Below are 23,036 nucleotides of genomic sequence, written 5' to 3' on the forward strand. Positions count from 1 at the left end.
AAACGCACATTAACATTAACAGTTGAATTAATAAGCTAAATGTGTTAACTGCATACAATGGAATACTATTCATAAATAAAAGGGAACAAACTACTGATACATGCAAACTTCACGTAGATGAACTTCAAAACATTAGATTTAGATTAACTTCAAAACATTAGATTAACTTCAAAAACATTTGCTAAATGAAAGAAACCAGAGATAAATGACTATATATTGTATTATTCCACTTACATAAAGTTTCCAGAAAAGACACAGCTATAGAGAATGAAAGCAGATCCAGAATGTTGGGCTGAGAGCAGAGATTGACTATACAATGGAACTAGGGAACTTTTGGGGGATTATAGAACTTTTATAAAACTGGACTCCAGTAATGGATTCACAACCATAAATTTTACTAAAAATAAGCAAACTGTACGTTTACAATAGGTGATAGGTGAATTGTGTGGAACATAAACTATCCCTAAATAAAGTTGTTAAAATTTTGTTATCACCCCAATTCCACTTTAATTAAAGTATGATGCTCATCTCCTACACAGATATTGGGTAGCTTATTTATTGAAGGAGAAAAAGAAGGAGGAGGAGGAGGAGGGGGAAGGGAGGGGCAGGAGGAGCAGGAGGGGGAGGAGAAAAAGAAGAAGAGGTCAAGCTATTGGCAATGGGAGCAGAAGGGACTGGAAAAATCCTCAGGTGCGACAGTAATTTACTTGACCTGAAATCACCCTCTCTACTAAACCACCACCAGTAATGATTTTGATGTGAAAAGGTTACTTAAGAAGGACTTAAAACACAGGAACTCACAAAAGTTTACATATTCTGGTGATAGCTAGAACTAGGGACCCTGCTACTGCTAAGTCCAAAGCAGAAACCTCTGTCAAAGTGCTGAAAGCCAAAGATAAAAAAAAAAACCTAAAAGAAGTTATCGGGTGAAAACAAACAAACATTTAATACAATCATAGCTTTAGCAAAATTTTTGTCAAACACAAGACAAACTAGGAGAAAATGAAATGACATATTTAAAATGCTAACAGTAAAAAACTGTCAAGCTAAAAGTCTATATCTGGTAAAATATACTTCGAAACTAAAGACGAATTATAGAAATTTTCAGGTAAACAAAACGTGAGAGAATTTACTATCAGCGCGACAAAGAAAGCTAAAGGAATTTTATCAGGCTGTCAAGAGATGATACCAGTTCCGCATGGAATTAGTACCTGGGGTAAATATGACAAAGTACATTTTTAATATCCTGTATTTTGTAAGATACCTGCCTACTTAAAGTAAAAACAATGGTATATTTTCGGGTTTATAAAATACATGGTAGTAATATACAGGATGTCTTCATGTCAGTTTGGGCAGCTATAGCAAAGTTTCATAGACTGGGTGGCTTATAAACAACAGAAATTTATATCCCACCTTTCTGTAGGTCTGAAGTCCAAGATCAGGGTACCAGCACAGTCAAGTCTGGTGAAGACTCTCCTCCAGGTTTCAAACTTCCAAATTCTTGTTGTATACTCACATGGTAGGGAGTAGAGAGAGGAAACAAGCTCTCTGGTCACTCAGCAGTGCATTTATCCCATTCATGGGGGCGCTACCTTCATGACCCTCATCTAATCCTGATTATCTCTCAAAAGCCTCACCTTTCAGTACCATCACATTGGGGGGTAGGCTCTCAACCTATGAACATTGGGGCAGGGGACACAAACATTTTGTTCATAACACTGGATAATAGGAGAAAAGGAAAGGAGGGGTAAAGTGGCTTATCCTATTATAAACTTTTATGGGGGGTGGTATAATATTAATTCAAGTTATACGGTGATTAAAAATGCGTATTATATAATCCCTAGAGCAAGAACTGCAATGAAAGCATAGATTAAAAGCTAACAGATGAAATACTAATAAAATACATGATTAATCTAAAAGAAAGCAAGACAGTGGCATGAAAAGAAAAAGGAACACAATGAGTAAAGAGAAAACAGCATGATGATAGACCTAAAGCCAGCTATATCAGCAACTGTGTTAAATATAAAGGGGTTAGACATTCCAATTACAGGGTAGAGATGGTCAAAATAGACACAAAGCTAACCAAGAGCCAATATATGTTGTTTACAAGAGATGCGCTTTAAAAATAAATACAGTAGAGGGGAGCCTGGGTGGCTCAGTTGGTGTCCGACTTTGGCTTGGGTCGTGATCTTGCAGTCTGTGGGTTCAAGCTCCACGTCAGGCTCTGTGCTGACAGCTTGGGGCCTGGAGCCTGGTCCGGATTCTGTGTCTTCCTCTCTCTCTTCCCCTCCCCCACATGCACTCTGTCTCTCTCGCTCTCTCTCAAAAATAAATAAACATTAAAAAAAATTAATAAATACAGTAGGATGAAAGTAAAAGGACAGAAAAAGATATACTATAAAAATATTAAGCATAAGAAATCTTGTAAGGCTTTGTTAATGTCAGACAAAGTAGACTTCAAAACAAGGAATATTCCAGAAATAAAGATATTACTTAAATATTTATCTTTATATTTATTTATATCATAATATTTATATTGTTACAAATGTAATAATAAAGGGTTAACTCATGATCAAAATGTAATGGTCATGAATGCATCTTTCAAGCAATCAGATATCAAGGTGGTCAATTAGGACAATGAGGCAAATTGAAAGTAACAATCAAGCCTTTATTCACTTACTAGGACATTGCAAACAAGAGGCAAAAACAGGCACCGGTTCCTAAGGATTTCATTTTTTCTCGTGGAGTAGCACTGGTGGAGAGATAGGGAGATGCAGTGCAAGTGGGGGGATTGTCTCACTGCCAAGGAAACCTGAGGGCCAGATGCGAGGGAGGGAGGAACTAGGCGTGGAAAAGTTTTGCGTCAGAGTGGAGAAACATTCCTTAGTGTAGACCCCAGATGAGGTCTTCAAACTGAGGTGTTAGGCTAGAAATGCAGTGTGGGCAGGACAGCTGCTCCCCAGGCCTGCTGGGCAAAGCCTTGCCATGTATGGTTTGGTATGATCAGCATAGTTGTTTGGCCTGGAGTTACATTCCTCAGTGTATATTGCAAAGAATTGCAAAGTACATAAAGCTAAAATTTATAGAACTAAAGGAGAAGTGGACATATCACATATGGAGACTTTAAAACTTCTTTTTCCATAACTGATAGAGCAAATAGATAAAATGTCAGTGAAGATATACTTGACCTAATGAACATTTTTAGTATACTCTTGATAACAACTGTAGAATGTACCTCCTTTTAAGGTAACCATGGAAGCTGAGCCATAAAACAAGTCTCAGTATGTTTCAAGAAGTTAAAATCATGCATAGTATATTTTCTGAGCATGACAAGATTAAATGCAAAAAAGACAACAAAAGATACCATTAAGCACCCCCCCCATATATTTGGAAATTAGAATATATACTTCTAAAAACACATGGGTGAAAGAAGAATCACAAGGTAATTAGAAAGTATTTTGAATTAAACCATCACAGAAGCACAACATATCACAGCTTGTGGGAGTCACTCCTACTTCCCTTCTTTGGTCCCCAGATCCAAATAGTCTAAATGTGATCCAAGTATCTAAATATGGGAAAAACTGGTTACTGTCCAAAACACACATCACATCTTATAAGATGGTACCACAACCCCCTAAGATATTGTCTCTCAGATGATACTTAAAATAAGTCTCTGTCAGGCCTTGCCAATGTTGTGTTAAGCAACTGCTTGTAGATCAGCATTTCTCTAACTTTTCTCATTAACCCCCCCAAACCCTGCCCCCAAAGAAACTTTTAAGTTTTTTTCCTCTGAATCATTATAATATCTAACGTCTTTTTGTCCCTTAGAACAACTTTTGCTTCTTGTGGAGGCAATATTGCTCCCATTGAGAATGAATGTTCTTCATGATATGGTAAAGAGTAATACTCATTAATTCCATATACATAAGTTCCTTTCTATACTTCTTTGTTGGCAAATGTGCTTCCTGGTCATGTTGTATATAATACCAATATGATAAATAATTCATTTGGTAGGTTCATAGATGGTGGTACTGGCAGAAACATCGAGGAAAGGAAAGGCAAATCCAAAATAAATATCTATTTCAGTGAGAACAAAGGTTGCTGCATGTACCATGATGGGAAGCACTGATAATCACTCTTGGCCTTTCAAGGCATTAACTGCCCTACCTTTATAAAAAGTGCAGACAAAATGGTATGCTAAATGGATACCAGTTCATCTCTTCTCTCAGTTACCCAACTACTTTGTCAATGGGCTGCTATACAAAGCAGGTTTGGTAGCAGGTACAGAAGTTATGCATGGAATCAATAACCTGGCTTCCACCACTGCTGAGCACCCTGCCAGTAATAGCAAAGGCTGACATTGAGCACTCAGTAGAACACCATTTCCCACGAGATCAGGAATCCACCTGATGGGAAGTTGATGAAAGTGACCCACGAAATGAACACTCATGTTCTATTCTTACTGTCTACTCTTCCTCCACACCCAAAGGTTGGAATCTTCCTGATTAAAGTTTGTCTTGAGATCAATAAGCTCTTGATTGCCTTTTAATCTAACTTTTGATTGCATTATTTACCACAAAAATGTTCCCAAATACTGATTTTTTAATTCATGCCTGGAGACCATGACTTTGTGGGGGAAAGAAACAACTTTAATTCTATATAAAAGAAATAACAAAAGACTTGTTTTCCCATATTCTCAAAATCTTAGAAACTAGATAACAAACCTAGAATTATACATGTTAAGTATAATTAGATATGTTCTCAACTTCATCCCATGTTCTCCAGATCATTCACAATGAACATCACAAGATTCGATTCAATAATCCTACATCTTTATATCAACAAGAATCTGTATCTCCAAAATAACAAGTTTTCAAGCAAAAATCTAGTCTGTGACTTGTAATTACCTTCTTTTTAGGTTTAGAGATTCTTGAGTAATTAATGCTTTGGATTTCTTAATATCTGTTTTTGAATGTTCTTGAACTCAGTAATATCTAGATTTTCCTTTACTTAATGATAGTTGGTAAAAACAAGTTAAATCTGTTTTCCTCATATGGTCTGAGAATAGGTTAGGGTAACCCACATTTATTTCAGAGGCCTGCCTTTTTTACCCCTGAATGATTCAGCTAAACACCATGAAGTTTTAACATTAGGTAATAGAATGACCTTCTTAAAATAGCTGTAGCCCAAAAGTCTGTTGTGTGCCTTGAACTCAAGAGAGTTAATAAGGAGATCTGTACAAAGCACCTTGATCAATTTCTGAGGTGAATGTATGATAAAGGATGGACCAAGGTCACTTTTCCTGATGTCCATCTTGTTGAGAGTGTCTGGCAGAACCCACTAGATCCCAAGGGAAATGGGAGTTTGAAGCAATTATCTAAATAATTCAGAGAAGAAGTCATACCCAGGTGTTTCAAGGTCACCCATATGAGCAGAAGGGGAATCTAAATATTTTGAATCTTGTTAGAAATTTATTAAAGAACTCTAGGACACACATACTGATATTGATTCATCACATAAAGGGAAAATCTTATCACTGGAAAAAAATAGGCTCATGTACATATATCACATTAAATAAATGCTCAATTTTCTTTCTACTGTGCCCAACAGAGAATGCCTTTCACCTGCATAAGAGTAACAATGCGTTCTAAATTCTATTCATAGCGTTTATAATTCTGTATTTCTAAAATAATTTTCTCACCAAGCAGCATGAGTTTTCATCTAGAAGGAAAAAAATCAGTGTAGCTGATATAGATACAAAATAGAAGGAAGAGAAAGGAAACAGAATTACCCATACGCTTCTGGGAAATAAAAAGATTTCACACACTATAAAAAAAATCATTTTATTCACAGGGTACATTTCCAAATTTTCTCCAAGTAAGGGAGGTAGAGAAATTGAGACTTACTGAATCTTCTCACTACCAGCCATAATTACAATGAACACACCAAAGAAAAAGACATGTTTTTACAGCAAACCTCCTCCTATGACATTACATTTAGATTCTGTGGAAACCGCTCAGTAGAACCAACTGAGATAGATACTTTTTTTTCAAGTCACACTATAAAAAGTACAAGTTAAAGTTTTTTCTTACCTGCTACATTTTATATTAAACTTAAAGAAGAAATGAAGAGCATTGATTTTCCCCACACCTCCTGCCAACAGAATTTAGCTTCATTAGGAAAAAGTAATTCCATGTATACTTCAAAGATTATTTCAGTTTTATAGTCTAATCTAAGATCTTTTCCAGAATTATTGCCCCCATGGACCAGTAATCAAGCTACACTGTATGAGAAAGAATATTTGAATTTCTATTTTTCTCTTACTTCCAATTTGCAAATATGCTAGTTTTTTAAGTTTATTTATTTATTTTTAGAGAGATAGAGAAAGAGAGAAGGAGAAAGGGCAGAAAGAGAGAGAGAGAGAGAGAGAGAGAGAGAGAGAGAATCCCAAGCAGGCTCTGTGCCATCAGTACAGAGCCTGATGTATGGCTCGAACTCACGAACTGTGAGATCATGACCTGAGCCGAAATCAAGAGTCGGACACTTAACTGACTGAACTACTTAGGCGCCCCTGCAAATTTGCTCTTGAAAAACAGTTTTCACATATGTGGAAGAATATATAAGGTGCAATAGTCAACTTAAAGAGACCAGCAAGAAACTTTTTCAAAACTTTTTAGACCAACTATGCTGTGTGGTAGAATTCTAATAATGTTCTAGACTTTTAAAAAATTAAACAAGCTTTTCAATGGAGCTTCTACTTGTCTGTTCTCTCCCCTTCCCTCTAGTGTCTGACTCTGATGTACCCCTGTGACCATCAATCACTACAAATTGTGAATCCTGTATGAGAGGGATATCTATAGTAACTTACGGACAAGAAAGCCCAAAGAATTGGTGCTTAAGAGTGAATGAGAAACAGAAACAAATTGTTTCCTTGCTTCCATGAAAGCTAGTATTTGCTGGAGAAACACATATTTGAATCTAATCATCTTAGTTCTCCTGTAGCTATCACCTAAGGAGCTCTTTATGAGAAGGCTCTACTACTTCAACAAAAGATATTTACATACAGTTATCAGACATCTCCAAGGCCTATATACTATTGTGCATTTATATAAAATAGTCACAATCACTACAGTTATAAGAGTTCTTGCTGATGGTAAAGATACAACTTGGAACAGACATAGCTACACCTCTAAAGAGACAGGTACATGAAGGAAATACAAAAGGAAGTGGGAGCCAAGCAGAAAAAGTTAAGGCACCCTCTGCCACCTAGCCAGACATTTTTCTCTTTTCAATGGGCATAAATAATGCAAGGTGTGTGTGTGCGTGTGTGTGTATGTGTGTGTGTGTGTGTGTGTGTGTGTTTACACTAAAACAGAGAGGAGAAAATGCATCTAAATCTTTCTAACTCTCATCATGCATATGGTGACCATGTTTCAAAGGGTCACCTTCACTTCCTACCATTGCTGCCTCATCATGACAGGAGACCTAAATAATAATCTTGCATATGTGTCAAAGGGGATATGAAAATGGCAGCCTTTGTATATCCCAACATAGACACCAAGGAAAGCGTAACTCGAAGAGGGGCAGAAGGGTCCAAGTAGGTAAACAGGTGCCACTCTTCCATCTTCTTCCCTAAGTGTCTCACAACCTGGTTCTCACACTGCTTCTTCTAGAGTCTTTTCATCATGAGCCATAACTACCACATAACAATATATTTCCTTTAAAAGGTTTTGGAACGTTCTATTCTTGGGACTGCGCTCAAGGACAACAGCCTCTGTGCTCTGGGCTTAGCTTCAGACTAAGATCCCTGTCAGTGGTCCTTCACAATTAAAATCCCGATTTCCTCTTTCTCTTTTTCATTTTGGTTAAACCCTTCTTTATTACAATTTTCCATTTCGCTTCCTATGCAGAGAAAAACAGACACATCTGACTCCCAATTTCTCTGCCCTGGATAAAAATCACATTTCTTAGATGTTTACTGGTATCATGTGACACATACACTTTTAAAATGACAAATAACTGGAGAAAATCTAATTATGTAGAAGCAGAAAGAGACATGATCAATATATTTGGATATTACTCTATAAAACTCCCAGGCAGCTTTGCATCATTGATTATATCCTACAGCTTTAACAGAAAAGCAAAGTTAGAAGGGATTTTAGCACAATGTAGGGATCAATAAGAATACACAGGAGGTGGGCAAACAAGTGACCATAAAATATAATTCCTCTCTTGTGCTTTAAAAAAGTTATAGCCATGGGCTTTAACAGAAATATGTACTTCTTCCGTATTGTGATGATGAGCAGAGGCCAAGTTATGTTTGAATGAGCCTTCCTTCCACACGTCTCTTTCGATCCCTCACCTCTAGGATGTATGTAAAAACTGCAAGAGAATGAGGGTAAATTCTTGGCTGAGGGTAAGCCAGTAGTATCCATTTTCTTACGATAGGAAGGAAAAAGGCTACAGCAACTGTAGCTTCATGTTAAGTGTCTTTCTTCTTACAACATAGGACTCTTATAGTGTTCAACCTAAATATTCTGCCTTCACGGTTAGGAGTCGCAAACAAACATTCTAAGCTTCTGGATTCTTTTGGATCAGTGTCCAGGGCTTTTAAAGAAACTATACAAGAACCGGTGGAAAATAGTTGACCCCTGAACAATGTGGGATTGGGGTCCCAACCCTGCCGTGCAGTCAAAAACCTGCATACAGCTTTTGACTGCCCCAAAACATAACTACTAATAGCCTATTATTGACCAGAAGCCTTACCAACAACATTAACAGTCGATTAACACATATTTTATGTTATTTGCATGATATACTGTTTTCTTACAATAAAGTAAGCTACAGAAAAGAAAATATTAAGAAAATCATAAGGAAAATACATTTACAGTACTGTACTATATTGGAAAAAATCCATGTATAAGCAGACCCATGCAGTTCACACCTGTGTTATTCAAGGGTCAGCTATACTTGATATCTCCCTGGCTTCAAGAACTTAGAAAATTCATCTGCATGGAGAAAAAAAAGCTCCATTTTTAATAATCACTGACAGGGCCATAATTAGGTCAGGGTGACTAGAATTCTGTCACAGGACACCCAAATTTAGAAAGCACAAGTTTAAGAGGAAAAAAAAACTGTTTACAGCAGTGTAAAATTTCAAGCATCTTAGCAAATTTCCACACCAATTCTCCAGTCACAAGACTACAAGCTTGACCCCAGAGACAAGCCAGCTTCCCTGGTAGTCAGCAGAAATAAATAGTGCTGGAAAGCCAAGGTCAAGGGCAGAGACTTCTCTGACTTACGTACTGAAAGCTTGGGAGTAGGGTTGTCTCCTCCTCTCCACTTGCCTCATCCTCTCCCTGGCACACGGTGGATTGAAACTGCTAAAATTGCTGGTCATGCTTAGTTATAGTTACTACACACTTTGCTGGGGGCTTGATCTAAGTTTCAGGTGTCTTGTAGCTGTTTCTTGATGCGTGCTCACTAAAAGTCAGAGTCTGAGAGTCAGCCTCTACCCTGGGAAGATGAGGAAATAAAAAGCACAGTACTGCTCTCAGTCCTTACTCCTCCCCATATTTTCCCTCAGGTTTTCGCAAAAGTCTTTACAGCTCTTGATCTCTGGAACTCTAAACAGAGCAGATATTATTACCTGGTTCTGGTGGGAAAATTTTCATAGGAATAAGAATTCCCTAAAGTTTTTGGTGGACTGTGACCTTTTAGGTCTCACCTAACAAGGATTTGTCGGTTAAAATTTTCACAAAGTCAACATTTTTAAATATAAAAATTAAAATTACAGATGGCTGATTTTTCAAAGAAAGAAATGGAAAGCTATCTATAATAAAATTACAAAACTATGATAGTAGGTAACAAGAAGAAACGTCATTGATTTTTTTTTCTATTTGGGATAGTTTATAACACTTCTGTAGAGCTTCTGAGAATGTTTTTGTCAAATTCAGAATCCTGGGATTTCTTCCATTATTTTCCATGTAGATTGTTAAACTGTGTTGCCCATTGCTCCAGGTATAAGTTATATGTATCCTAAAGAAAGTTTGTAGCCAAGAGAAGGTCATGAGACATCAAAAACTCCAATAAGTATTGTCTGAACATCTGCCTTTTGGGGTCATTTGTATCATTTTGGAATACTACCTTGTTAAAATAACAGTGAACTACATGGAAGCAAAATCCCAGGGGCACTCCTTAACTTCATGTGTTAGTTGCAGTTCAGATGCACAATGTTATATAAACTGTTGGTCAAATACTCTATATAAAGCATATGTATCCACTGTCCTCTTCCATATAAAAATATTTCATATAAAAATCACTTTTCTATCTTGGAGAATGACTTAATCCTTCACCCATCTTAATTTTGCTAACGTGTGATTAAAATTAAACGGAGGTCACACTTACTCATGATCCTTAGCATCAGTGTAATTCTCAAACTGGAGCTGATAAAAGTTAAAAACTAGTATCAGGTACCCATTTTCAGTCTCTTCACCCCCTCTCTTGCCCCCATGGAGCAACCTAGTTTTCGTCAATAAAAAGCAATTTAAAGATTAGAGAGGTTGACTCCCTCTTTTGGCAGATGCGTTGAAAGTGATGAAATATTTTCTTACTGACTGTGTCTACTATAACCTGAATATCTTCTCAGCTAACCTTAAGGGTCAGCAGTATTAAAATGTCATTGACCAAATTTGGCAAAGTATGAGGTCCAATTCCGAAGTTCTCAGTTTCAGATAAAATAATAGGTGCTTAGAATTCAACTTCTTAATAGTAATAGAGTATTCCAGACTATTCTGAAAGATAATTCTGGAGAGATCCTCACTTAGGGACACATGTATTTCAAGAAGGACAGATATGTATAGCCTATGCTATAATGCCCCTATCCACACACACACACACACATTTCTAAGTTTAGATACATCTATCTAACCACAAGAAAGGGAATATGGATGGCATACCTATGCATTGTCAGTATAAAATAATGCCAACTGCAATCTGCTCTAAGAAAACATTCTCGTTCAATGGTAGTCATACTTTGAATGATGTGAGCATGTATATGTATCCTTAAGTGAAGAAAAGTTGGGGCAGTCAAAGTATTCTTTTGGTCTAATCCAGCATTTTCAACATTGACACTATTAATGTTCTAGAATGGGTAATTTTTACTGTGGGGGGCTGACCTCTGCACTGTAGAATGTTTAGTGGGATCCCTGGCCTCTGTCCAGTAGATGCCAGTAGCACCTTCTAAATCATGAGAATCAAAAATGTTTTTAGACCTTGCCAAATGTCACCAGATAGGGGAGGGGAATTATCCCAGTTGAGAAGTACTGGTCTAAATAAACATTATCATCTCAGGCCATTTCTGTTTGCCTTTCCAAAGCCACAAATGTATAGACTAAAAATTGCACACTATATTATATAAATCTATCCCAGAAATCATAACAAGATGTGAAATTTCCAAATAGCAGTTTCAGTGGAACTATGACGTATGGGTTTTAGGGAGCTCATTAATTACATTTTAACAATTTCATCAGTTAAAGTACTAATTCGTGTGACATATATGTTTTTCATTAGCCCTTTTACCTTTGATGAAGTGTATAGGTACAAATGTATTCCTTTCTACGGTAATTATCAAATAATAATAGGTCTAAAGAAGAAATAGGTGTAGGGTTTCACATATAGTGCATATTTACTACAACTCACTCATAGTACAGTCTCATTACCTCTTTGCAGCAATATAGAATCAAAATAGGAAATCAGTTCTACAAGATATCAATACTCTCAAATTCTTAACTTTCCAAATATCAGTATAATCTGTGTTATGTCAACCAGTCATTTTTTAACAGCTGATTTCTATAATAACCTCAATATTTACTCTTATTTAGAAATTGCCTATTCCAATGATGTTGAATTTTTCCAAGGGCTTCATTGACTCAGTATCTTTTAAATTAACCCACCAAAAACTGTCACCTGTTTTAATTTATGTAGTATACTAAGTCTCTACCATTAAAAATGAAGCAGAACTTTTTGGCGTAGTTTGCTTACATTCTGGTGACATTTAAAAGAATGAAAAGAGTGATTTCTAGTGTCTCCCTTTAGATTAAGGCATTCCAAAGCACAAAGACAACGAGAGGCCTCTTTTATCTTCCTCTTACATGTAAACACATTTGGCTGCTTGTAATCTGTCAGTAGAGTTTGTTTGCAGTGTGAAAGCTGATGTAAAAAGCTTTCGGAGTAGCCTTACCTGCTACTACCAGGGGAATCAACATCTACAAATTCACATCCCTTTACTTGTATGAATCATGCCTTGTGTCACCACCCTCAACACAAGGTTCATTCATGAGATGTTAGGGAGAGTCAGAATGAGTAAAACAATTCTGCTCATTTGGGGTAAGCATTTGGGGGTGACGCTGGTGTGAGCACTATGAGAAGCAGCAGTAAGCCGGCCTGTCTTTTATCAAGGTGAGGTGGGTAGTTCATAATATACATTTGTAGCTCTTTGACAATGGGACAGATTTTGCCATACTAGGTCATGTGGGTTCAGCTTTCCTACTTGTATGGGAATGAGCTTTGTTTACCTGTGTGTATGTGTGTGTGTGTGTGTACATAAATATATGCATGTTTTGTTTGCATGTATCTTGGAGTGAATAATATACAATGGTAGATAGAAAAGGGATGTGCCCTCCAGTCTGTTTCCAGACTAAACCTTACATCATTGTGCTTTACTTCATCTCTGAGCATTAAATTAGGAAGACGATTATGCCAATTTGCAAATAAATAATGCACTCATATTTGCAGCCTTTTTGCACTGAAATAACATAATAATACAAATAGGCTTAAATAACGCAGGCCTAAAATGGAGTTTATGCCCTCAATTCTGAGGAGAGAAAGTATCTCACATTATCCAGACTATGAACCAACACAGTCTAAATTCTACAATGCTTCATTCACATTGTCTAAGTAGATTTGACAAAAGGAGAGGAAGCAATTCTTATTTAACATTTTTTAAATGGAAGGAGACTAAAGTTAACATAGACTTGGTTCAACAAATCACAATAATTAGCTGTAGTGTTTCGTATCTTTATTACTCAGTAAGGTTTTTTTTTTTAATCTACCTCATCACCCACTCACTGCCCCTCAATAGGGCAAAAATAAATATTAATTTTTTAAAAACCTATGTTCTATAATATATGATAGGTTTTTTTAATCCAGATTGTGTTGATAATCAGTAACACTTTGCCCTGGCATTTCCTTTACTCTACCTTGATTAATTGCTCAGCCTCAGCAGCTAGAGTTCTGTTTTGTTTGTGAACTGCACCTTCTAGATCAGAACCATGTAAATGTGTTTCACCAACATTACTCCATACTCCATCAGCGTGTTACTAGTTGCAAATCCACAATCTGCTACAAAATATTTCATAGGATGTTTCATTTCTTGTTTGTCTTCCAAGCCATCATCAAAGTAGAGTTTCTCTTGGGGGTTTGTAGTTGTTTTGTTTTGTTTTTCCAAGTGGCCCATGTGAATCCATGAAACGACTTGACCATTTCCTTTTGGAGTCATGTAAAAAATCTAACAAAAATACCCTGGCTCAGTTCTTTCTTTTCCCATGGTCCCTAGGAAGTGGGCTGGAGTGGAGTGTCTTCACATGGGTCTAGCTGCATTCTCAGTGCACCAATTTTATGAAGATACCAGAGCTGGAGAAATTCTTCTGGCATGGCATGGAAGCCAGAAAAGGGCAAGACATTATCATAGTAGTGGTGGCTGATGGGCTGTTCATGCATATTCACAGAGAAGGGCCAGAAACCATAGATGGCTACCTCTTCACAGAGGCCCAGAGCTGCACTCACCAAAAAAAGTCCTGTGGACAGGCGCTTGGCATGGATTCCCCTACTCTTCCAGAACTTTCCAATGCTACGCAGAAAGTTGGGGTTGGCAAAGAGCACTGTTTGATTGGCACCAACATCTGACAGTGTATAATAAACCCGGAGGGATGGCTCTGTTCCTGTTTTCATAGAAAAAGCAGGCATGTAGATGTAACTGTGGTTATAGATTTTCATGTTGTCCACAAATGTCTTCCTGGACCACAGCAGATTCTGAAACCTATTAAAGAGAAGAAGTCAATTAAACCTGAAGAAAAGGAACTCATCAAAACCCACTCTATTCTTCTGATGGCCCTGATAGTTCACATTATCTCGGCAGGAGGGAGGCAGAGGACATGAAAACGATGAAAAATGCTTCACTTGTATTTAAAATCCTCCTTGATCTGGGTGCCTGGGTGGCTTAATCGGTTAACCATCTGACTTCAGCTCAGGTCATGATCTCACAGTTCGAGCTCCAGGTTGGGCTCTGTGCTGACAGTGTGGATGGAGCTTGGAGCCTGCTTTGAATTCTGTGTCCCCCCCTCTCTCTGCCCCTCCCCCACTCACATTCTGTCTCTCTCTCTCTCTCTCTCTCAAAAATAAATAAAAAATTTAAAAAAATTAAAATCTTCCTTCATCTTACCAATTATCTCTCATCAAGTTGCTTGGCTTCTGCCAAACCTAACATCTTAAATTCTGATTAAGATTCCTTACCAGAATTCCCTCTGAACTAAAATGCACTGTATATTTTGTTCTCCCAGAATTTTTTGCCTGGAATGTAAAAATGGTTTAATACTCATAAATTCACAAAGGGTTTTGGTTATTGGATAGGATTTGGATAAAAACTACTTGTCCAATCTGATATAAGCACAGGACTGGTTTCCTCATCTGCAAATCAAAGGAACCACCTTGAAGATACTTCTTCCCATTGAAATTCTATGATAGTAGAATTATTCAGATTAACTGAAATATTATAACTATAATTTTACACTGAAAAAAGACTCGTTACTACTATCAAATGATGCTGACAGAGTTGACCACATTGCTTGCTCCAAAGAACTCTTTTTTCCTATGTTCTTTCAGTTTGGGTTCAATAAAGAGAGGACCTCTGGTTCAAGTGCATTCAACTAAAATTGATGGTATACATCCTATGGGTCAGGTACTGGGGAGTTAAAAATTTAATGACCCAATTTTTGTTCTCAAAAAATTCAAGTCCAATTGCAGGAACAAAAATATAAATGAGTGCAACATAATGTGCTAAATGGAACAGTTGATATTTGTATAAAGTACTGTGGAATACAGATGAAAAAATAATTAATTCTGCCTTGGAAGAGGAGTGGAGCCTGAGAAAGCTACAGACAGGGGATGACACTGAGTCCCACACCTCCTGTGGGGAACAACATGAAGAATAGCAACTAAACTAGAAGAAACACTTTGGTCACAGGCAAGGGTAAAAGTGTACTGACACAATAATGAGGATTCTGTTTCCCTGGAAGGTGGGAGATGGGAATGGTAGAGGTAGTGGTTGAAGATAAGACATGTTGCAAAAAACCTCATGTGTCTCTAATTTGTTTGGACTTCATTCTGCAGCGATGGGGAAACTTTACAGCAGTGAGTACTCACAGCACTTACTATTTGCATTACAAACATTTCATCATTTGTGTAGTTGTCAGTCTGTGTTAAAAAAGGTAACTCTGGTGATCTGGGTAAGGAAGAGGCTGGTGACTTGGAGAGCAGTTAGGAGGTTGTTGACATAGATCAAGTATAAAAAGAGAAAAAAGACAATGAACTACACTAGGGTCTTGCCACTTTTGTTTTCTTTCACACAGGGCAGTCACCCATCTCACGTTATGTGCAGGTAGAGCAGAAGCATCTAAGAATAGAATGGAACCATAACATGTTGGCAGGCTTCATCATAAACACGTGACATTAAAATTCTGAGTAAATAAATCCACAGGATTTTATGTGCAATCAGTGTCATTAACTCTGCCTGCCAAGAAAGGAGTATTCCTTAAGCAATTTTCCCAAAGGAGGAAAATTGCCCAAGTTTTCCTCATGTCCTTGATTCAGCAGCATGTTTTAGCAAATTTGTCTAGGCCCTGACAAACAGAAAAGAGGTAACAGGGTTTGTAAGTGGAATCACTCTATCCTAGAAGAAACCATGGAAGCACATTTAAACATATCCTGGAGCTGGACCAGCCTGACCAACACAAATTCCTCCCTCCCAACTCTACTAAGTTGTGCTTAGTAATTCTGATGAGAGTGACCCAGGATGCTCACTCCCTGGTGATTCTGATGCAGGTGTCCTGTGGATAGACTTAGACCAAAGCCATCCGGGTAAGCTGTCTGGCTCTCTGCATCTATCTTCAACATGTCTTTCTTTACATCTTCTAATTTTATCCTTATTGCAATTCTAACAGGGAGAAGAGCTCCCTCTTCCTTTCTGTGTCTTGGGACAAACCGTTTCATACTTTCTAAAGAACTCATGTTCTAAAGTGGATCTCCCCTCTTTAAAACATTTAATCTTTCTGTCTCCACCGAATTATTCCCTTCTATCTTCTAAACATGGTTAGAACTTAGTATGAGACACTTCGCCATATGCTTGTACTGGTTCCCAAGCTAGATTCTAGATTTTCATTTCATCATATCAACATTCTAGAGCAATTAGTCTACTTCTATCGGTTCCCTTTCTTGCTTCCATTTCCTCCTTATTGCTGTGCAGAATGGGTCCTATTCCACATCACTCTGCTGGCTAATAGAACTTATCCCTATCTTTGTAGTGGACTACACACTAATGAGAATTACAGACAGCTCCAATAAAATCAGGGAAATTGATTTTGTGTTCCCTGCCTTAAAGCTGACTGATTATTCTTGAAGAGGGCAGTCTTCCTTGAGTTTTAACTTTGAAAAAGAACACACATCTTGAATTTACTATAGGCTTAATTTTTTGTCAATGTTAAAGAACCAGCCTACATGTACCATTTTATTATTTTTACCTGCCCCATTCTTCCACAAATGACATTATCTAAGAACTTAATTCAACTCAATACTAATTTATGGTACACTTAATATATTTAATGCTATCCTGATCAAGAGCTTAATAAGGGTGGCTTGAATTTTACTAACATTAAAAAATGCAACTAGAATTATAAAGAGTAGTGCTCCAGCTTATCTTTCCAGCCTCATACTCAGATTCTCTCTATACCCTCACCCTATGCTCCAGCCATCCTTGTACGTGCACCTGTCCTCATTTTTTACAATGACAGTTTCCTTTTGGCTCATCCATTCATTGCCTTGGTGAAGTTCTGCTTAAGCATCAAGACTCAGACTTCTCCTTCTAAAAATTATTCATTCCTTCCTTCCAAGTTAAGCTTTCAAAGGAGTCTTCTTGGAACTTCTAGTATGGACTGATTCTACCCTCCAAGACTGTGTCCTCCTTGAAGACAAGTGAAAATCCTATTCATCTTTTGATTTTTACAACTTAGCTCACAAAGTTGTGTACTATATAAATGGAAAACTGTTAAATTGAAAAAAAGAAGAAAATGAAGTGAGATTGGCCAATGAATTATTAAAAATAGAAATGATTAAATATATAATGAATATGGGCATGAAATAGAAAAATGTATCAACAAAAATACAGCATTTTATAAATAAATTTAATACATGATAATAAAGCAAAAATCATTGAAATTTTAAGCAATTAATATCAACTAACTACTTAACAATTTGAAATTTTAAGGGGGAATAGGTTCATATTTGACAAGAAAATTCAAGATAAGTAAGATAAACATTTAAAGTTTATTCACAACTGTGAATTTATCAGCCATTTGCAAAATATCTTTCTACAAAGGAAAATATTGACAAAATTGATTATGTCAAGATGTGAAATTTCATCACCATGAAAATAAGATAACTAAAATAAAAAGGGAATGATGACACTGGGGCACTTGGGTGGCTCAGTCAGTTAGCATCTGACCCTTGATTTCAGCTCAGGTCATGATCTCATGGTTTGTGAGATCAAGCCCCACATCAGGCTCTGTGCTGACAGCACGGAGCCTGCTTGGAATTTTCTCTCCCTCTCTCTCTCCCCCACCACCTCAAAAATAAATAAATAAACTTTAAAAAAGGGAATGACTCTGAAAAATATTTTCAACAAATAGAAATATAGAAGCTCAATACTGATACTACTATAGAGTCTGATGATATTGATATACTGACATGAAAATGGACAAAAGCATAGATAAGTAATCCAAAGGGAATTGCAGGTAATGAAAAGGGTTAAATTTGCAGCTTCAGTTTTAAACTGAATAGAATAAGGAAAGCTAAGGGTCCAGTTCTTGCCTCTTACAGCAAATCTCTAGACATGAAAGAAAATATATTTTTAAAGATCTGTATCCACCTTGAAAACAAAAAAGGAAAACCTTCAATGAATCCCCAAATCTGAGTTACCTCTGAAAAACAAAGTGCTTATAGAAAGAAACCAGGGCATAAGCTAATTTGCTGAGCATTGCTCTAAAAGGTAGCAGTGCCCCATGCCTAAAGGCAGAAAATACTGAGAAGTTGAGTGTCTTGGAAAAATCAACAAGGTTATTATTGAGATTATGCGCACTAGCACATTCAAGTAGATTGAACCCTAAAATCTTGCACTGGTCAACTATCACTGTGGGTAGCATGAAGAGAATATGAGCCTCTTGGGAGAAACAGTGACTCTGTGCCCAGAGCTGGCCCAGCCCAGGGGAAACTGAAGATTCTTTTCAACTCATACAATATTGGTAGTCAAGCTTATAGTTCCTAAGTAGAATATTGACACTGGTCCAAGAGAAAAGACATATAATGACATTTGGGCATCACCCAGAAGAAAACCACCTTGCTACCCTCTCAACCAAGGGTAAAGCCTACCTGTGATAGGTTCAGTCTCTGCATAGAGCTTCCAGTTGTTAAACAAGAACAGATAGCTAAGATCAGAAGATACTGAAGGAAAGACTCCACTATGACAGAGAACAAAATGGAAGAATAAAAGAACTCACAGGAAACCAGTATCATTCAAGGGACAGAAGAAAACTCTTAAGATCTGTAATGGTTTGTTTAGTAATATTAATCACTTACTGCATTCATTAAGACTAGGATGCTACAAAACGAAAAACAATATTTAGGTAACAAGAAACAGCTATTGGCAACTTAAAAAGATAATTAATGAATTCTGGTAAAGGAAATCTTCAGGAAAACAGCTACAGAGCAGCCCAGAAGCCTATCAATCAGATTCTAGTGGAAGGAAAAAGGCACTTCCTGAAAGAATGTGTCAACAACAAAAAAGTGCCTCTGATAGACTTACATGTTGAGAGTAATGAAAGAAGATTTATAGCTCTAATGGGAGTCTGGAGATGAATTAGTGACTGTTGAGTGGAAAGCCTTTCTTTGCTTTGGAGAAAACTTAACAGGAAAAAATTAGGAATTGAGCAGGATATCAAATACTCATAAAATAAACTTTTTGTCTCAGATGTGAACAGTAAAGTAAAGTAAGCACTGACTATTAAATTAACTGTGATAAATCTTAATTGAGAGGTTAGGAAAGTGTAAGTATGAATGGAGGAAAATGCTGTGAATGGCACTTTAAGAGAGAGAAATGTTTATTTTTCCATAAGAAATCAATAGATAAACTGAAAAGTTAAAAATTGTAGTTAAGCACATTGCTTTAAAGTCCAACAAGAAACATATGAAAGTCAAAATGCTCTAAGTTTTTGAAACAATGCTGACTTCATACAAGAGACAGTCGACTTTCATATATTTCATACTTTCTCTTGGAATTTTAAACTAATTACATTTTTCTACAGTACTTTGAAGCATAAATTTAAAATATATATCAATAAATTATTATCTTTCACTTGTGCTCAAAAAAAAAAAAAGTAAAACACAACAGGAGAAAAATCAACTAGAGAATATGAATCTCTTAGAACATTACTTGAGAAAATGTGAGACAAGAGTTTCCTTCTTTCTATGTTAAGTTTTGCCACACTAATTGATTTTAAAACTATGTACATGTATAATTTTGGTAAAAATGGGAATTAAAATTTTTTTAACATTTATTCTTTTTTGAGAGACAGAGAGAGACAGGGCATGAGCAGGAGAGGGGCAGAGAGAAGGGGAGACAGAATCCGAAAAAGGCTCCAGGCTCTGATCTGTCAGCACAAAGCCCAATGTGGGGCTCAAATCCGTGAACTGTGAGATCATGAGCTGAGCAGAAGTCAGATGTTTAACTGACTGAGCTACCGAGGCGCTCTTAAATACTGAAGGAGAATAACAAACTTGGAGGACTGACGCTACCCAACTTCAAGCTTCCCTATAAAGCTACAATAATCAAGACAATGTGGTTCTGGCAAAAGAATAGACAGATCAATGGAACAGAACAGAGAACCCAGAAACAGACCCCATAAATACAATCAATTGATCTTTGACAAAGGAGCGAAGGCAATACAATATAACAAAGATAACATTTTCAACAAATGGGTGCTGAAACAAGTGACTATCCACACGTAAAAAGTTGAATCTAGACACAGACTTTATGGCCCTCACAAAAATTAACTCAAAATGGATCATAAACTTAAATGTAAAATGCAAAACTATAAAACTCCTATAATATAAATGAGAAAACTTAGGAGACCTTGGCTATAGCAATAACATTTTAGATATAAAAACAAAGGCATATAATTAAATATATATGAAAGATATAATTCATAAGCTGGAATTCATTAAAACTAAAAACATCTCTGTGAAAGACAGTGTCACGAGAATGAGAAGACAAACCATATCCTGGGAGAAACAAGTGCCCAAAAGACACAGCTGATAAAGAACTGTTATCGAAACTATACAAAGAACTCTTTAAATTCAATAAGAAAACGAACAACTTGATTAAAAAATGGGCCAAAGACTTCAACAGATGGCAGGTAAGCATATGAAAAGATGCTTTGCATTGTGTATCCTTAGGGAATGCATATTAAAACAGCAGTGAAGTACCACTAGGTATCTACAAGAATGGCCAAAATCCAGAACCTGACAACACTGCCTGTGAGGATATGGAGCAACAGATACTCTCATTCACTGCTGGTAGGAATGCAAAATGGTACAGCCACTATGGAAGACAGTTTAGTGGTTTCTTACAAAATTAAACATACTCTGATAAGATCCAGTTATCATGTTCCTTCGTTTTTCCCAAAGGCACTGAAAACTCATGTCCACACAGAAACCTGCACAGGCCTGCTTACAGCAGCTTTCATAACTGTCAAAATTTGGAAGCAATCAAGGTGAATTGCTAAGGTGAGTGGATAAAGAAACTGTATTATATCCATATAATGGAATATTATTCAGCACTAAAAGGAAGTGACTTATCAAGTCATGAAAAGACACAAAGGAACCTTAAGTGCATATCACTGGGTGGAAGATGCAAGAATAATTCAACATTTGTAAATCAATCAATATGATACACCACATTAACCAAATGAAGAATAAAAACCATACGATCATCTCAACAGATGCAGAAAAAATATTTAACACAATTCAACATCCATTTATGATAAAAACTCTCAAAAAGCAGGTAAAGAGGGAATGTACTTCAACATAATAAAGGCCATATATGAGAACCCCACAGCCAATATCATTCTCAATGGTGAAAAGATGAAAGATTTTCCTCTAACATCAGGAATAAAACAGGGATGCCCAATCTTACCAGCTTTATTCAATTTAGTATTGGAAGTCCTGGCTAGAGCAATTAGGTAAGAAAAAGAAATAAAAGGCATCCTAATTGGAATGGAAGAAGAAAAACTATCACTATTTGCATATGACATGATATTACATAAACCCTAAAGACTCCATCAAATAACTGTTAGAAATAATAAATAAAATCAGTGAAGTTGCAGGACACAAAATCAATATACAAAAATCTGTTGCATTTCTTTACACTAATAACAAACTATTAGAAAAATGTTAAAAACAATCTTATTTAAAATTGTATCAAAATGAAGGGAGTATCTAGGAATAAATTTAACCAAAAAGGTGAAAGACCCGATATTGAAAACTACAAGACATTTATGAAAGAAACTGAAGAAGACACAAATAATTGGAAAGATATTCTGTGCTCGTCGATTAAAAGAAATAATAGTTACAATGTCTATACTACCCCCAAACAACATACAGATTCAATGCAATCCCTATCAAATTCTAATGGTATTTTTCACAGGAATAGGACAAATAATCCTAAAATTTGTATAGAAGCATCAAAGACCCCAAGAAGCCAGGGAAATCTTGAGAAAGACGAATAAAGCTGGATGCATCACGCTCTGATTTCAAAATATATTACAGAGTAATTAAAACAATATAGTATTAGCATGAAAATAAGTACCTAGATCAAAGAAACAGAATAAAGATCTCAAAAATAAACCCATGCATAAATGTTCAATTTACAACAAAGGAAGGAAGAATATATAGTGGTGAAAGAACAGTCGCTTCAATAAATAGTGTTGGGAAAATTGAACAGCTATATGCAAAAAAATAAAATTGGACCACTATGTTACACCATACGTAAAAATAACAGATAACGAATTAAAGACTTGCATTTAAACCATGAAACTCCTAGAAGAAACCAGGCAATAAGCTTCTTGACATAGGTCGTGGTGATGATTTTTTCAATCTGTCACCTAAAGCTAAAGCAACAAAAGCAAAAATAAACTGGTGGGACTACATCAAACTAAAAAGCTTCTGTACAACAAAGGAAGCCATCAACAAAATGAAAAGCAATTTACTAAATGGGAAAGCATATCCGCAAGTCATTTATCCAATATGAGGCTAATATCCAAAATATATAAAGAACTTATAAACTCAGCACAAAAAACTTCTGATTAAAAAATGTGCAGATCTGAATATACATTTTTTCAAAGGAGACTTACAGATGGCCAACAGGTACATGAAAAGATACTCAACATCATTAATTGTCAGGGAAATGAAATCAAAACGAGAATAAGAAATCACTTCACATCTGTTAGAATGGCCATTATCAAAAAGATAAGAAATAACAAGTGTTAATGAGAATGTGGAGAAAATAAAATTCTTGTGTACTGTTGGTGGAAATATAAATTGGTGAAACCACTATGGAAGACAGTATAGAGCTTCCTCAAAAAAAATAAATAAAT

The 23,036-nt window shown here is 36.4% G+C and overlaps 1 protein-coding gene across 2 annotated transcripts in view; it reads right to left on the reverse strand.

The window, feature by feature from the left end:
- Window positions 1–13,485: 13,485 nt before the first annotated feature.
- The window catches only part of ST8SIA1 (ST8 alpha-N-acetyl-neuraminide alpha-2,8-sialyltransferase 1), a 141,173-nt gene continuing 131,622 nt past the window's right edge, over window positions 13,486–23,036 (reverse strand). For both annotated transcript variants that reach the window (XM_027035713.2, XM_027035712.2), the window contains one exon: window positions 13,486–14,098. In XM_027035713.2, the coding sequence (XP_026891514.1) occupies window positions 13,612–14,098 (487 nt within the window). In that variant the 3' untranslated portion in view covers window positions 13,486–13,611. The remainder of the gene's footprint in view (window positions 14,099–23,036) is intronic.

The sequence above is a fragment of the Acinonyx jubatus genome, chromosome B4, assembly GCF_027475565.1.
Source record: "Acinonyx jubatus isolate Ajub_Pintada_27869175 chromosome B4, VMU_Ajub_asm_v1.0, whole genome shotgun sequence".
NCBI lineage: Eukaryota > Metazoa > Chordata > Mammalia > Carnivora > Felidae > Acinonyx > Acinonyx jubatus.